Genomic DNA, 18369 nt, shown 5'->3' with positions numbered 1-18369 from the left:
GAAAGCCGGTAAATATTAAATATTAAACATTTTAATATATTATCATCATCATTATTTTTTATCGTTCACTCATTATATATCATTAATAATAATGGCAACAATAACAATAATAATAATAATAATGTTTTAACTTTTTAATGTATTTTATTAATATGAAACAATAATGATTGTTTCACAGTTAAATAACAGGCTAGAAATAAATCCCCCCCCCCCCCCCCCCCCCACAACTCCACCAAACCCTGCAGCTCCATCTAAAGCCTCTCTATCTGAAACAGTCATGTTTAAAACACAGCAGCAACATTATGATCTCTGTTGTATGTTCTGTGTCGCGGTTACACGGGGTCGAGCTAGTCGGGTCGGACTCGGGGACTGGATGTAGCTGCGTGTAGCTGCCGCTTAGCTTGTTAGCCTAGCTGATTAGCTGATTAGCTTTAGGCTAGCTCAGTTGGTCCGAGCTAAGTGGCCGGATTCTCGGCCGGCTGACCCCGGCTGACCCGTAGAGTAACCGCCTCTTCGCCAAATATGGAAAGTACACTCCCACTAAAATCCAAGATGGCGCAGCTCAAATGCCCATGGTTTGGTCACAAAAACGACTCCCCGAAACCAATGGGTGACGTCACGGGTGCTACGTCCATGTCTTATATAGTCTATGTGTACAAAAGGTCGTCTCTGTTAGTACTGTTCCCTTAAGAATGCTGTTAATGATCGCACATGTGAATTCCCACACTGCCGCGGTCCTTGAATGCACCGCAGACGTGTCGTTCGATCGGAGAAAAACAGTTGAGTGACTCCGCAGTGTGCGTCTTAAAGCAGTGAGTTTTTGATGTTATGACACATGTGTACTTTTCATTAATATGTCTACACATTCAGACGTTAAGTAATAACCTGCCAGTCGTTTTTTGGCAGTAGTATTCGTAGGTTATAAAGAATTAGCTACTAATTAGCGGCAGGTAGTTAGCTGCCGCTAAGACGTTTATGCTAGCTCACTGCGTAGCTAAGCACTGTTGTTTACGTTGCATTTGCCTTTTGATTGATCCGTTGAGTGATCATTGTAATTTGAGTTATAAGTAATATTGAGCTGTATTTCAGTTACTCTTATTAGATTCACATATTTGGCTCAGTATATATTTTATGTGATTTATATTTCATTCTAATTGTATTTTGTTACTGTTTGTATTACAGAAACCACACACACAATCCTGTAATCACTCACAAAATTATATAAAGGGTAAAACTTTATTCTGGACTCCGTTCCTCATTCTCCACCTACCGGATCATGTGTTCTGACCGACACACTGAGGTGTTTGCTGCCACCTAAGATCTACAGTCTACTACAGTCTACACAACACTATGGTTGAGATACACCTTTTCGTATTACTTTTTAACACTAACCCACATTTAACTCACATTTTATTTTGAAAACTGGAAGGTGGTCCACACTGTAGCATCCTAGCGCTGACTTTCTAAATCTCATCCGTCTATTCTCCGTAAAGTCTGTAACACGGGAGCACTTGAAATGTTGGAGCGGCTGGCTTGACCTCGCAAAAAGGAGAGACGGCTGGCTTGACCGCAGTATGAATGGTGCAGTCGTTATTTTTGTGTATTATTAACAGTATTCATTTTTTTCTTAATTCTCAGTATTTTGGCGAGAGAAATTGTTGTAGCTTACAGTGTGGAAATAGAGAGGAAAAGTAAATTGTCATCTGTTACCAAAGAAAAATCAGTGAAAGGAGCCATGGTACAAGAGCGTGAAAGTAACAAAGTGGAGCAGGCTACTAATCCAAAGAAAAAGCAGAGCCACCCAGTTCAGCCCAATTCAATAACAGAGAAGCTTGATGCCAGTAATAAAGTGACCTGTGAAGCTCTTGAAAAGATCACAACCCATGTAGCCAGTCCCACCCAAGTTGAGCTGAACAGAGATGCTGACAAGCCCCCTAACACCAAACAGAATAACTCTGGTGCTGCTAAAAGAAACCCCAGAAAGTGTCATGAGAGTGAAAAGTTAAATCCAGAGCGAAAATGTATGCACTGCTACAAGTGTGGCAGTAGTGAACACTGGGCTGTGGGTTGCCGGAAAAGACAGCCCCTAACCCTATTACCTGGAAAATAGAAGTGTTCACTTCCAGCCAGCAGGACCCTGTTGCTTTGCCTCCCAGCCAGCTTCCATTGTCAGGGAAACAGGAGAAAACAGCAAAGTTGGTGGGACGCAAAAGCTTTGTCCAGTGTAACCTTGGAGGCGTTGCTACCACAGTGTCATGGGACACAGGATCTCAAGTGTGTATTGTGGATATGGACTGGAAAAAGACACACTTAGCAGATGCAAAGATTCGATCAGTGAAAGGGACTGCTGGATGAAGGAATGTTAAACTTGTCAGCTGCAAATGGAACACAGGTACTTTATGAGGGGCGAATAGGAGGAAAGAGAGAAAAACTATCTCAGCTTCTCTGCCGTTCTTTCTCTTCCCTCCTCAGTGAGAAAGACCAAGTTTTTTCTCTATCTTTGAGAGTATTTTTCTCTTTCTCTTCTCTCCTCAGTGAGAAAGAGAGAGTTTTTTCCTCTCTCTTTCTCTCAGAGAGTTCTCTCTCTGAGAGAAAGAGAGAGTTGATTTCTCTCTCTTTCTGCAATTTGAGACAATTGTGATTGTGGCACTATATAAGTAAAATTGAATTGAATTGAATTGATTGTATTAAAATAAGAGTTATAATGATATCCTCCATGGTGCTCTGGCCTTCATTTTCATAAATGAGTTATTTAAGTGTAAGTAGAAAACATCTTTTTGAATCCACATGAGCAACTTTTCATTAAGGAAACATTAAATGACTTCATTTTAATTCCAGGCAGTTCTTATGAGGATTTTTTCTCTTGACAACCGAGGACTGCTTATCAGCTAAGCTCAAAATAAAATAAAACGTCTCATAACTTTGTCTCACCAAAGCTTCCGACCTGAAAATAAAGCATTACTGTTTCATTTCCTAACACAAAGATATAAATGCTGTTTCAAAGCTGTTGCCACATTTCCAGGAATACATGTGAGTCTGCTGTGACAGCATGTAGCTAAAAAAAATGGAACAGCTTATGGACATTAGACCTGCTCCAACATGTTCTTTTAAAAACACTAAAGTCTTTTTTATTCACTCAAACATCTTCTTAATTAAATCCACGTGGCCTTAGTATTGGTGTTTTTGTTTGTTTGTTTGTTTGTTTGTTTGTTTGTTTGTTTGTTTGGTATTTGAAATATATCAAATCATTTTATAAATTTAATACCGCTACATTTTCAGCCTACCTACTGCAACCTAGAGAGGTTACAGGGTAAAAGTAAACTCTTTAGTTCGTTTCTTCTTCAGGTTGTTTTCCCTCACATTCAAAATTCAACAACAGTTTGACTCAGCCCTCCCGCTCAGAGGACACGGCACAGAGGGGACTGTGAAAGGTGGGCGGTGTCAGGTGGACAGGTGTGTTGTCCAATAGTGGGACGGATCCAGGTGCTGGCACGGGGGCCGCAGAGTGGCTCACTGTCCGCGCTAACGCGACTATGGTGGAGATGATGGAGAGGAAGCAGATCCAGGTAACTTTTGAAACGTTTGCCTGTGTTCCGCTTTGAAACTCGGTTGTTTTTAAGTAAACAGGAATTGACCTGATTTTTTAAAAAAAATGGTGGTCTGGGTAATTGAAGCGCGAGCATCTGTGACGGCGCGAGGGCTTTGATTGGACTAAGGAAATAGTTTGTGTCGGAAGCTTCGCGAGCTGTTTATAAACGCGCGCGTAGTTGGTTACATTGGGTAAAAGCGCTCGCGGTGGCTTGTGCTGTACGAAGTCACTGTGTTTGTCAGTATGGTCTCGTTTTGCTGTTATTTTCTCTTCCTCCTTCAAAGCGTCGGGTTTGGTTGAGCCCAAGGGGGGAGTTGTAGGTTTCAGCAGTGAGGATCACCGCCGCGTCACCGAAGTGAAATTGGTTTTATATTCGACATTCGCGTCTTTATTGCCGTTTCTAACCTTAATAGTGTGATGAAAACTGCACCATTTTCTTCCAGCTTGGCATTATTTTGTAGAAATAAGTAAGCCAGACATTTCACAGCTCACATCAAGTCAGTATCCTCAGTGGTTGGGGCGAAAACTCAAAGAGACAACGTTGAATGTCCTTCCGAGTGCCGTATCGCATACGGAGCGTTTAGGGACCATCGCCAAATTTCAACTTCGGATTTTTCACTTCGAAAAATAATAATAATAATAATAAATAGATAAATTAATAATGGCAACAACACACAAATAGTCAAAACTCACTCAGAATGTTTTTATTCATATAATAAAAAATAATTTGAACATATTACAGACATAATGAGTGTTCATTGGGCATGTTTTATGCATATTACTTACTGGAATTCCAACCTATCGACACCAATCTACTTCCTATCTGTCCTTAGAGTCAGTTTTGATATTTCACAACCATTAACTCCCAGAAAAATGCAGTTTAAAACATCCCAGAAACAATGACGTGCATTGGGCATGTTTTATGCATATTACTTGATTTTATTTTGAAATAGCTCACTGGAATTTAAACCTACCAACACCAATCCACTTCCTATCTGTTCTTAGGGTCAGTTTTGATATTTCACAACCATTAACTCCCAGAAAAATGCAGTCTAATTCATCCCAGAAACAATGACTGTTCATTGGGCATGTGTATGCATATTACTTGATTTTATTTTGAAATAGCTCACTGGAATTTCAACGTATCCACACCAATCTACTTCCTATCTGTTCTTAAGGTCAGTTTTGATCTTTCACAACCATTATCTTCCAGAAAAATACACTTTAATACATCCCAGAAACAATGACTGTTCATTGGACATGCTGTATGCATATCTCTTGATATTATTTTGAAATACCTCACTGGAATTGAAACTTATCAACAACAATCTACTTCTTATCTGTTCTTAAGCTCATTATAGATATTCCACAACCATTATCTCCTAGAAAAATACAGTTTAATACATCCCAGAAACAACTGACTTGCATTGGACATGCTTTATGCTTATTTCTTCATTTTATTTTGAAATAGCTCACTGGAATTTCAACCTACCAACACCAATCCACTTCCTATCTGTTCTTGGGGTCAGTTTTGATATTTCACAACCATTAACTCCCAGAAAAATGCAGTCTAATTCATCCCAGAAACAATGAGTGATCATTGGGCATGTTTTATGAATATTACTTGATTTTATTTTGAAATAGCTCACTGGAATTTCAACCTATCCACACCAATCTACTTCCTATCTGTTCTTAAGGTCAGTTTTGATCTTTCACAACCATTATCTCCTAGAAAAATACAGTTTAATACATCCCAGAAACAATTGACTTGCATTGGACATGCTTTATGCTTATTTCTTCATTTTATTTTGAAATAGCTCACTGGAATTTCAACCTACCAACACCAATCCACTTCCTATCTGTTCTTAGGGTCAGTTTTGATATTTCACAACCATTAACTCCCAGAAAAATGCAGTCTAATTCATCCCAGAAACAATGAGTGATCATTGGGCATGTTTTATGAATATTACTTGATTTTATTTTGAAATAGCTCACTGGAATTTCAACCTATCCACACCAATCTACTTCTTATCTGTCTTTAAGCTCATTATAGATATTTCACAACCATTATCTCCTAGAAAAATACACTTTAATACATCCCAGAAACAATTGACTTGCATTGGACATGCTTTATGCTTATTTCTTCATTTTATTTTGAAATAGCTCACTGGAATTTCAACCTACCAACACCAATCCACTTCCTATCTGTTCTTAGGGTCAGTTTTGATATTTCACAACCATTATCTCCTAGAAAAATACACTTTAATACATCCCAGACATATTGACTGTTCGTTGGGCATGTTTCTTGATTTTATTTTGAAATACCTCACTGGAAATAAAACTTATCAACAACAATCTACTTCTTATCTGTTCTTAAGCTCATTATAGATATTCCACAACCATTGTCTCCTAGAAAAATACACTTTAATACATCCCAGAAACAATTGACTTGCATTGGACATGCTTTATGCTTATTTCTTCATTTTATTTTGAAATAGCTCACTGGAATTTCAACCTACCAACACCAATCCACTTCCTATCTGTTCTTAGGGTCAGTTTTGATATTTCACAACCATTAACTCCCAGAAAAATGCAGTCTAATTCATCCCAGAAACAATGACTGTTCATTGGGCATGTGTATGCATATTACTTGATTTTATTTTGAAATAGCTCACTGGAATTTCAACCTATCCACACCAATCTACTTCCTATCTGTTCTTATGGTCAGTTTTGATCTTTCACAACCATTATCTCCTAGAAAAATACAGTTTAATACATCCCAGAAACAATGACTGATCATTGGGCAAGTTTTATGCATATTTCTTGATTTTATTTTTGAAATAGCTCACTGGAATTTCAAACTATCAACACCAATCCACTTCCTATCTGTTCTTAGGGTCAGTTTTGATATTTCACAACCATTAACTCCCAGAAAAATACACTTTAATACATCCCAGACATATTGACTGTTCGTTGGGCATGTTTCTTGATTTTATTTTGAAATACCTCACTGGAAATAAAACTTATCAACACCAATCTACTTCTTATCTGTTTTTGAGCTCATTATAGATATTTCACAACCATTAACTCCCAGAAAAATGCTGTCTAATTCATCCCAGAAATAATGACGTGCATTGGCCATGTTTTATGCATATTTCTTCACATTATTTTGAAATAGCTCACTGGAATTTCAACCTATCGACACCAATCTACTTCCTATCTGTTCTTAAGGTCAGTTTTGATCTTTCACAACCATTAACGTCTAGAAAAATACAGTTTAATACATCCCAGAAACAATTGACTTGCATTGGACATGCGTTATGCATATTTCTGCATTTTATTTTGAAATAGCTCACTGGAATTTCAACCTACCAACACCAATCCACTTCCTATCTGTTCTTAGGGTCAGTTTTGAAATTTCACAACCATTATCTCCCAGAAAAATGCAGTTTAATACATCCCAGAAACAATGACTGTTCATTGGACATGCTTTATGCATGTTTCTTGATTTTATTTTGAAATAGCTCACTGGAATTGAAACTTATCAACAACAATCTACTTCTTATCTGTCTTTAAGCTCATTATAGATATTTCACAACCATTATCTCCTAGAAAAATGCAGTTTAATACATCCCAGAAACAACTGACTTGCATTGGACATGCGTTATGCATATTTTTTGATATTATTTTGAAATAGCTCACTGGAATTTAAACTTATCAACACCAATCTACTTCTTATCTGTTCTTAAGCTCTTTACAGATATTTCACAACCATTATCTCCCAGAAAAATACAGTTGTGCATGTTTTAAGCATATTTCTTTGTTGAAAAACAGTACAATATGTGTATGATCTTGTCATTTATTTTTTAAGTGCAAACAGCAAAACATCATTCAAGAAATAAACATCAAACATTTTCACACACGCAAAATTTTTTGGTAGAATAAATTTTGTTTTATATGTGACTAAAGTACACTGTCAGCAACTCTTGCAACATAGATATTACAACATACATTACAACATTTCACAACATAGTGAGGGCCTTAACATCGTACTGTGGGTAGCAGTTTCTTTGAACTGAACTTCGCCCTTGCTATTCTTTTCAGTGATGCCCCTTGTTCCACCTGTAAATGAGTGAATTAGTTTGCCTAAATGTTATAATTAGTTGGAGAGGTGTTATACATTTAACAATACATTTTCAATGTCACTGTTGAAGTTTTCTGACACATAATACCTTGTTGAGATCAACAGAGGCCACACTGCCATTTTGATGATGTCGCAGTGTTTTCCTTATCCCACTCTGCATCAGACATATCCATACAACATGGATGGTACCATCTCTTGCATTTTGTGCATTCAATCTGAAATATATTTTTAAAATCACATATCCAAAAGTATGAGATGACAGTCTCTTAAATATACTGTTATCATTCTGACAATTGTGTATAAGATCTTTATCAGTTATAGGTGCTGCTTTACACTGCTCATTTTTTTTTTCTTTTTAAAGCAAACTCACCCATTTTGTGGTTTGGGTCTGTCCTTTTGGATGCTCCTGGCCACAGCTTGAACAGTGGTCCTTTTCACTGAACACTGAAACATTGTATTTTCATAATAAGTTAATATGTCTGGGATGTATTAAAGTGTATTTTTTCTAGGAGATAATGGTTGTGAAATATCTATAATGAGCTTAAAGACAGATAAGAAGTAGATTGGTGTGGATAGGTTGAAATTCCAGTGAGCTATTTCAAAATAAAATCAAGTAATATGCATAAAACATGTCCAATGCACGTTATTATTTCTGGGATGAATTAGACAGCATTTTTCTGGGAGTTAATGGTTGTGAAATATCTATAATGAGCTCAAGAACAGATAAGAAGTAGATTGGTGTTGATAAGTTTTATTTCCAGTGAGGTATTTCAAAATAAAATCAAGAAACATGCCCAATGAACAGTCAATATGTCTGGGATGTATTAAAGTGTATTTTTCTAGGAGATAATGGTTGTGAAATATCAAAACTGACCCTAAGAACAGATAGGAAGTGGATTGGTGTTGGTAGGTTGAAATTCCAGTGAGCTATTTCAAAATAAAATGAAGAAATAAGCATAAAGCATGTCCAATGCAAGTCAATTGTTTCTGGGATGTATTAAAGTGTATTTTTCTAGGAGATAATGGTTGTGAAATATCTATAATGAGCTTAAAGACAGATAAGAAGTAGATTGGTGTGGATAGGTTGAAATTCCAGTGAGCTATTTCAAAATAAAATCAAGTAATATTCATAAAACATGCCCAATGATCACTCATTGTTTCTGGGATGAATTAGACTGCATTTTTCTGGGAGTTAATGGTTGTGAAATATCAAAACTGACCCTAAGAACAGATAGGAAGTGGATTGGTGTTGGTAGGTTGAAATTCCAGTGAGCTATTTCAAAATAAAATGAAGAAATAAGCATAAAGCATGTCCAATGCAAGTCAATTGTTTCTGGGATGTATTAAACTGTATTTTTCTAGGAGATAATGGTTGTGAAAGATCAAAACTGACCTTAAGAACAGATAGGAAGTAGATTGGTGTGGATAGGTTGAAATTCCAGTGAGCTATTTCAAAATAAAATCAAGTAATATTCATAAAACATGCCCAATGATCACTCATTGTTTCTGGGATGAATTAGACTGCAGTTTTCTGGGAGTTAATGGTTGTGAAATATCAAAACTGACCCTAAGAACAGATAGGAAGTGGATTGGTGTTGGTAGGTTGAAATTCCAGTGAGCTATTTCAAAATAAAATGAAGAAATATGCATAAAGCATGTCCAATGCAAGTCAATTGTTTCTGGGATGTATTAAAGTGTATTTTTCTAGGAGATAATGGTTGTGGAATATCTATAATGAGCTTAAGAACAGATAAGAAGTAGATTGTTGTTGATAAGTTTCAATTCCAGTGAGCTATTTCAAAATAATATCAAGAAATATGCATACAGCATGTCCAATGAACAGTCATTGTTTCTGGGATGTATTAAAGTGTATTTTTCTAGGAGATAATGGTTGTGAAATATCTATAATGAGCTTAAAGACAGATAAGAAGTAGATTGGTGTGGATAAGTTTCAATTCCAGTGAGCTATTTCAAAATAAAATCATGTAATATGCATAAAACATGCCCAATGCAAGTCAATTGTTTCTGGGATGAATTAGACTGCATTTTTCTAGGAGATAATGGTTGTGAAAGATCAAAACTGACCCTAAGAACAGATAGGAAGTGGATTGGTGTTGATAGGTTGAAATTCCAGTGAGCTATTTCAAAATAAAATCAAGTAATATGCATAAACATGCCCAATGCAAGTCAATTGTTTCTGGGATGTATTAAAGTGTATTTTTCTAGGAGATAATGGTTGTGAAAGATCAAAACTGACCCTAAGAACAGACAGGAAGTGGATTGGTGTTGATAGGTTGAAATTCCAGTGAGCTATTTCAAAATAAAATCATGTAATATGCATAAAACATGCCCAATGCAAGTCAATTGTTTCTGGGATGAATTAGACTGCATTTTTCTAGGAGATAATGGTTGTGAAAGATCAAAACTGACTCTAAGAACAGATAGGAAGTGGATTGGTGTTGGTAGGTTGAAATTCCAGTGAGCTATTTCAAAATAAAATGAAGAAATATGCATAAAGCATGCCCAATGCAAGTCAATTGTTTCTGGGATGTATTAAAGTGTATTTTTCTAGGAGATAATGGTTGTGAAATATCTATAATGAGCTTAAAGACAGATAAGAAGTAGATTGGTGTCGATAGGTTGGAATTCCAGTAAGTAATATGCATAAAACATGCCCAATGAACACTCATTATGTCTGTAATATGTTCAAATTATTTTAATTATATGAATAAAAACCTTCTGAGTGAGTCTTGACTATATGTGTGTTGTTGCCATTATTAATTATTTTTTTTATTATTCTTATTATTATTTGTCCGAAGTGAAAAATCCGAAGTTGAAATTTGGCGATGGTCCCTAAACGCTCCGTATGCGATACGGCACTCGGAAGGACTTTCAGCGTTGTTTCTTTGAGTTTTCGCCCCAACCACTGAGGATAGTGACTTGATGTGAGCTGTGAAATGTCTGGCTTACTTATTTCTACAAAATAATGCCAAGCTTGAAGAAAATGGTGCAGTTTTCATGACGCTATTAAGGTTAGAAAAGACAATAAACGCGTGAATATCGAATATAAAACCAATTTTACCGCGCCTTCCGCGTCCTCGGCTGCCGCTGGGGGCTGGCTCCAGAAGGGAGCAATTCTCCATTGACCCCCATGTTAAAATAGCCAACTTTACACCCTTAAAAAAATAAAAAAAAATTTATATAAAAACAATTTGATTTCGTCTCATTTTTCTGTTTAAAAAGTCCGACATTGCATGGACAGAGCAGCTCCGTCAGTAAGCGGCTGCTGTTGTTTGTGTGCTGCTGTAACTGTAAGTGGATAGTGGGTGGAGGCAGCGGTGAAAACCGGTAAAAATTAAATATTAAACATTTTAATATATTATTTTCATCATTATTTTGATCGTTATCATTAATAATAACGACAATAATAATAATAATAATAATGTTTTTAACTTTTTAATATATTTTATCAATATGAAATAATAATGATTGTTTCACAGTTAAATAACAGGCTAGAAATAAATTTCCCCCCACAGCTCCACCTAAAACAGTCATGTTTAAAACACAGCAGCAACATTATGATCTCTGTTGTATGCTGTGTGTCGGGGTTACACAGGGTGGAGCTAGTCGGGTCGGGGACTGTGGTGTGGTGTATGCATAGACTGTATAAGACATGAACGTAGCACCCGTGACGTCACCCATTGGTTTCGGGGAGTCGGTTTTGTGACCAAACCATGGGCATTTGAGCTGCGCCATCTTGGATTTTAGTGGGAGTGTACTTTCCATATTTGGTGAAGAGGCGGTTACTCTACGGGTCAGCCGCGGTTAGCCGGACGAGAACCCGACACACAGCATACAACAGAGGTCATAATGTTGCTGCTGTGTTTTAAACATGATTGTTTCAGATAGAGAGGTTTTAGATGGAGCTGCAGGGTTTGGTGGAGTTGTGGGGGGAAAGTTATTTCTAGCCTATTATTTAACTGTGAAACAATCATTATTATTTCATATTGATATAATATATTTAGAAGTTAAAAACATTATTATTATTATTATTGTTATCATTATTAATGATAACAATAAAAAAATGGTGATAATAATATATTAAAATGTTTAATTTTTTATATTTACCGGTTTTCACCGCTGCCTCCACCCACATCCACTTACAGCAGCCGCTTACTGACGGAGCTGCTCTGTCCATGCAATGTCTGACTTTTTAAACAGAAAAATGAGATGAAATAAAATTCTAGCCTAGTATTCCCGCAATAAACGGACTGTGAGAGCACGGAACACACCGCAGCAGCGTTCCTAACATTAGCTGCTCCGGTCCTCTATCTGTATCAGCAGCGACCATAAATCTGCAATTAAGTCATTAGCCAGCGGCAAAATATGTCGGTACTAATTAGTGCAAACATCCAGGTAAAATAGTGAAATTTACTTACCGAAAAAACTGCAACACAGACTCCTTAGACCCTATATGTCAAAGTCAAGGCCCGCGGGCCACATCCGGCCCGCAAAAGAATTTTCTATGGCCCCCGGGATGACATTTGATTAGTATTAGAACCGGCCCGCTGGCCGTAGCCGCCCGCTGCCGTTTTGCGTGCGCCAATACCACATTACCCACAATGCAACGGTAGCGAACAGACTCACTGCAGTGCTAGCCTGGTTGTCATGACTACCAAAACTCTTCGCGCTATTGCAGTGCAGCAAGCGGGCATCGTTTTAATTATCCATCAGCAGTCAGAGCAGATGTCGACTTTCAGCTACCCCCCTCCCTAAAAAATGGCTAAACGGAAGGTGGACGTTTGAAATTACTAACAGAGCCATAAGACAATATTGCTTTATTCATTTAATGTACAGGACGTGATTTCCCTTTAAAGGAAGTTTGTTTTTGTCTATGTGCCTGTTGAAAATGTTTTCACTGGAAATTACTGACAGAGCCATAAAAAATACTGGATTATTCATTTAAACATTAGCCTGAATAGTATACACCTTGTTAGGTATTGGTTCAATAGGCTATGTGTAATCATTTCAATATGTTTTAATAAACACTGAATCAGCCCGGCCCTTGGCTTGTAGCAAATTTGTTTTTTTGGCCCTCTGTGTATTTGACTTTGACATTCCTGCCTTAGACGGTCGGTTAGTACAGTCTACACTACAACAAGCCATACTGTCACAAAAACCTATCCGAACATTGGCAAACAAACACGGACACTGCAGCCCCTGTCAGCCGTTGGAGGTAGCCGGAGGCCTCTGGATGTAGCCGCCTAGCCCAGCCGATGCTTTAGCAACGAGCTAACTGTCAGTGCTTGTCTACGGGCTGTCACTCAACGTAACCACGCCCCAATTTATTAAGCCTAAATAACACTAAAACGGTTGTGGTACAAAAAAATTCACCCCCCTCACAGTGTTCACGGAGGTGGAAACTATCAATAGAGACCAAAAACAAAAAATGTACCAGGCTGTAAATATGTTTTTTTAGGCTGTAAAGTTGGCTATTTTAACATGGGGGAACATGGAGGAACTGCAGCTTTTTGAATGCGGAAGTGATCCTCACTGCTGAAACCTACAACTCCCCCCTTGGGTGGACGTAGCTGCGTGCAGCTGCCGCTTAGCTTGTTAGCCTAGCTGATTAGCGGATGAGCCTTAGGCTAGCTCGGTTGCTCCGAGCTAAGTGGCCGGGTTCTCGGCCGGCTGACCCGTAGAGTAACCGCCTCTTCGCCAAATATGGAAAGTACACTCCCACTAAAATCCAAGATGGCGCAGCTCAAATGCCCATGGTTTGGTCACAAAACCGACTCCCCGAAACCAATGGGTGACGTCACGGGTGCTACGTCCACGTCTTATACAGTCTATGGTTGAGCCCCACCTCCTGCTCATTAGTTTAATGAAAATATGTAATAATTTCACTCATGAAACCTTTGTGTTTTCGATATGTTCAGTGTTATTCCTGCCTTAGGTCTACATGTTTCCGCTTATTTCATCTGTCCATCTTTGAATACTTCACAGCGTTAGTTTGTTGTGTTTTCACTTTCACTTCAAATTTTTGACTTTGATGATCTATCAGGGGTTTTTTTAATACTGAATTGAAATCAGTGCAAACCAATGGCTATTTGGTGGGAATAACACACCACTTCACACTTTTCTGACTGAACACCTCTGATGATGTTACCATGTTTGGAGTATGACTTTGGTGAGAGAGAAAAATGTTACTTGTTGATACAATCCTTTGATCCTTTGAAAAATGTTAATGTTGCAGTTGCTGCTGCTGCTGCAGGGATTAGTCAGTTAAGCGATAGGTCATCAAAGCAAAATTACTGTAACAGAGACCAAGCAAATTCTTGGTCTCTGTTACAGTAAAATGAAAATGATTTAGGGTTTTCGACCCGACGTGATGATGTCACCTTGTGCCATGGGAAACCTTAACAGTTTTTTCATGTTTGATAGACCAAACGATTTGGAGAGAAAATAACTGACAGATTAATGGATAATGAACAGCCCTGCTTACAGTGAACATATGCATTAATATGATGGTAGCATATACATGTGGATTTATCTAGTCTCGCTGGGACACAGTTCGTTAGTGAGGCCATTGTGCAAACCCATAGCTGAATGGAGCTCAAATTGTTTTTTTTGTTTTTTTCTCTCCCCATAAACAACAAATAACTAAGAGACTGTGCCTTGTTATAGCAGTAAAAGCACAGGTGTAACTAATAACATTAATGATGGCTCTGCTCTGTTCAAGTGTCTCGGTAAACTGTGACAGAGAGCCAGTGTGAACAAGACCAGGATCCTGAATCTAGTGGGAACTAATTGGAATTCGGGCCATCTTTTCTTTAGCTTTCCCTGCTCTGACCTATTTAACTGAGCTATCTAGACAGACATAAGGCCTGCTGGACATCACAGGGGACACATCATGGAACTGCATGACAGCATTTGAAATGTTTCTGTCAACTACATTTAAGGAAGCTTAGCTAAGTGGAAACTAAGTACATTTACACAAATATTGGACTTTAGAATTTTGAGGTACTTGTACGTATTTCCATTTCATTCTACTTTACATTTTACTGTAATCCACTACACGTATTTGATAGATATGACCTGTGGTTAAAGTGGGCCAGAACCATCTCGAACAGTGCCCCTGCACCTTTGATTAATAAGTAAATAAACCTGAGAAGTAGTTTCATACATGTGGACCGAGTTTGAGTTTGTAAAATACACTGCATTGTTATAGATTAAACCAGTTTGAGCTTCTTGTTATGCCTTAGAAAACAGATGGCAGTTCCTCCAAAAAGACAACTCCACTTTAAACTTTTCTGATGGTGTAATTTAGAAAACGGTTTGAGGACCAAACATAGAATTATCCAGTATTTCATAGAGAGTTCAGTTCACAGGGATTTCTTTTTGTGGTCCGTGAGTGAAAACTGAACCATAAAGACCTGGAAAAAGCATTATTGAAACAATAGAAAAATAACTAACCACCAGGGTGAAATCTGCTTTCATATTCCAATAACCCAGCTGTTGTTAGTATAGCCCGCTGCAGTATACGTGATTTAAAACACTGATTGTATTCTGATGATCTGTCCTGTTAGCTTCAGAGGTGCTGTCACTGAAGAACTGTTCTCACTTCGTTTTCCCCTGTCAGGTGCTGAACCTTGAGCGAGTGCAGGCGCTGGAAACCTGGCTGAAAACAACCAATACAAAACTGGCTCAAGTAAATGGCCAAAGGAAGTACGGAGGCCCACCTGAAGGTGAGAGAGGCTGCTGCTGCTGCTCAGCTCTATCACCCCACCTTTACACACAATTACAGTGAAATGAAATGGAAGTCAGGAAGGATGAGTGGCTTTAGCAGCTGTTTATTTTATTTCATTTTAAAGGCCCAGTGTGTAAGACTAAAGGGGATCTTTTGGCAGAAATGGAGTAGCGTATTTATAATGATGTTTTCATTAGTGTTTGGTCATCTGACACTAAGATTCGTGTTTTCGTTAAATTAGAATGACCTCATGTTTCACCGCCATGCTTCTACAGTAGCCTAGAACGGACAAACCAAACACAGAGAGGGCCATTGGCATGTTTAGATTACCTGAAGGCCACCGTAGGGAGAGAAAATACTTGTTCGTAAAAATCAGTTAATTGTTGGGTCACCTGACCTGACGAGAGCCCTGTCCTTTCTGCTCTCAGGGTGGGACGGACCCACCCCAGTAGCCCGCTGTGAGGTCTTCATCGGCCATATTCCAAGGGATGCCTATGAGGACCTGCTCATCCCCCTGTTCAGCTCTGTGGGCCCACTGTGGGAGTTCAGGCTCATGATGAACTTCAGCGGGCAGAACCGTGGCTTCGCATACGCCAAATACAGTTCGTCGGTTGTAGCTTCTAACGCGATCCGCCTGCTGCACGGCCACATGCTGGAGCCCGGCTTCCGCCTCAGCGTCCGCCGCAGTACAGAGAAGAGACGCCTCTGTGTCGGAGACCTGCCAGCCACCACCAGGCAAGAGGACCTGCTGCAGGTACAGTGGCACTGTGGCTTGTCTTTGTCCTAGCATGACAGGAGCACCCGTTCTGTCTAATATTAGTCATTGTCTGAAGTACTTGTTTTTCTTCGAACTAAAAACATGGCTGAGTAACATCCTGCTGCCTGTCTGCAGCAGGAAGTACCATAGAGGTGGTTTTAAGGCTGCGACTGCTTTGTGGGTAAATGTCTCCAGGTCCTGCGTGAGCTGGCAGAGGGTGTGGAGAGAGTGTCTCTGAAGGCCAGGCCTGGTATAGAGGGAGTGTCAGCCATAGTGGCCTTCTCATCCCACCACTGTGCTTCTATGGCCAAGAAGATGCTGGTGGAAGGTAGGTGAACTCCTGCTGATGCTGAATCACTGCCAAAATCCTGCACATACAGTGGGAATCACCCAGGACAAATTCCATGTTCAGATGATTTTTAAGTGAAAAGAAGTAAATCCAGCCTCCTGCAGCACAGAGGCATTATTAATGTCACATATTGTGACCATAGTGAACGATGTTAGAGACGAGTGTTTCCTTCTGTACAAAACAGCTGTGGTACTTCCTGCTTCACTTCCTCTTGTCTGTCTCCAGCGTTCAAGAAGCATTTTGCGCTGACTGTCTCGGTCAAGTGGCAGTCAGAACCGAATGTGAACCCGGGCGATCCACTGCCTGCACAGAAACCTCCAGAAGGCCTCCTGGCGCCCCCCCCAAATTCCCCAGGGCCCTCAGCCCTGCCTCCTCGTCTGGCCAGCCACGCATCCATTACCCCGGGTTTCTGCAGGGCAGTGGGAGGACCCGCTACCCCCCCATACCCTCACCCTCCCTGCTCCTCTTCCTCCAAGGGGCAGCTAGTTTCTGCAGGATCGCCAGTGATGCTCCTGCATAAGGTGTGTGAGGCGACTGGGGTTGGCCAGCCGCTCTATAAGATGTACTACAGCCATGCTGGGCCGGGTGGATTCCTGTATTTTAGCTACACAGTGTGCATCCCCAGGTTAACCGCGCCCTTCAAAGGGCTGGTAATGATCCTGCCGGGACCCACTGTGACTGCCACGCTGGAGAAAGCTCGGCAGGCTGCAGCCAAACAGGTCCTGCTGAGGGTTTAAGAGAACCAGTTAGCCCGCTGACGACTTGGCGAATACCAGCAGGTCTCCACCTGCAGCACTGTTTCAGAATCTGTTAGTCTAAGATGTTATGTATCCAAGAAAAGATGTTTGATCTTAAATGTAGTTAGTTCATTTCTGCATGTTTTTATTAGAGTTGCAGTGGACCCGTTTGTCTCGTTTGAACTTCTGCAGTTTGTTTTATGCATGCTTTTCTTTGTGTGTTATTGTTGGATGGGTTCCTCATTTTAATTAAATGAGATCTGAAAAGAAAATGTGATGGTATTGTTACTTCATGGAGATGGTTTGGACTGGAATCCACTCCATTTGAGAGGATCATTAAAAAAAAGACCAACTTACAAAAAGTGGGAAGGACTGTGGTGCTCTGAACTCTGTTGGCATCAGAGAAGTATGGTCAGCAACTCACATCGGATCACATTTGGGATATGGCCATTTAAGGAAATTCAATCAGGGATTCAGTTTTGTTTAAATGATCTGGTTTGGAGCTTCAATAATCTTAAAATCTGAAATGGTCGGTGACACCAATTTACAAAAAACTTATTTATGCAGGTTTTGCAACTAAATAAAACTAAATGTCAGGATGGTTTGATAGTAGCAGAAGTGTGCTGACCCTTTCAGTGGACAGGTGGACAGCAGGCAGACACCCTTTGACTGTAACGGAGTGAAAAAAAACTTTACATCAGAGTCAACACAGAAACCATGTTTGAGTGTTGAGCACAATGATGAACATGAGTGTGTTTATTTAAGACACTGGACAGAGCAAGCCTGTTTGATAAAGGTAGAAATGAGCCTTTTTGTTAACAGTTGAAGTTAGAAGTTGAACTGCGGCAACTCATAGATGGATTCAGGTAGACAGTAACAGAATTTCTCATCCTCAGTCCTGAGCAGATAAAAGAGGGACGCTGCTCTAAAATGGATTTTCCTTATTGATGACCAAACTGACCTCCAGCAGCTTCATCTGACGGAGTCTAAGAAACATTGCTTGGACATGAATAGCTTGATTAGCAGCATCTGTTGCTCAGAGC

General features: G+C 39.4%; 1 protein-coding gene across 1 annotated transcript; it reads left to right on the top strand.

The window, feature by feature from the left end:
* Positions 1–3532: 3532 nt before the first annotated feature.
* Positions 3533–17326, top strand: LOC121193618 (dead end protein 1-like). The gene is made up of 5 exons (XM_041056017.1): positions 3533–3566; positions 15376–15481; positions 15912–16237; positions 16436–16568; positions 16815–17326. Exons 1-5 carry the CDS (start codon positions 3534–3536, stop codon positions 17324–17326), a joined length of 1110 nt encoding a protein of 369 aa, XP_040911951.1. The 5' UTR covers position 3533.
* Positions 17327–18369: the final 1043 nt, after the last annotated feature.

The sequence above is a fragment of the Toxotes jaculatrix genome, chromosome 2 (assembly GCF_017976425.1).
Source record: "Toxotes jaculatrix isolate fToxJac2 chromosome 2, fToxJac2.pri, whole genome shotgun sequence".
Taxonomy (NCBI): Eukaryota; Metazoa; Chordata; class Actinopteri; family Toxotidae; genus Toxotes; species Toxotes jaculatrix.
This window is presented reverse-complemented; position numbering and strand designations above follow the sequence as displayed.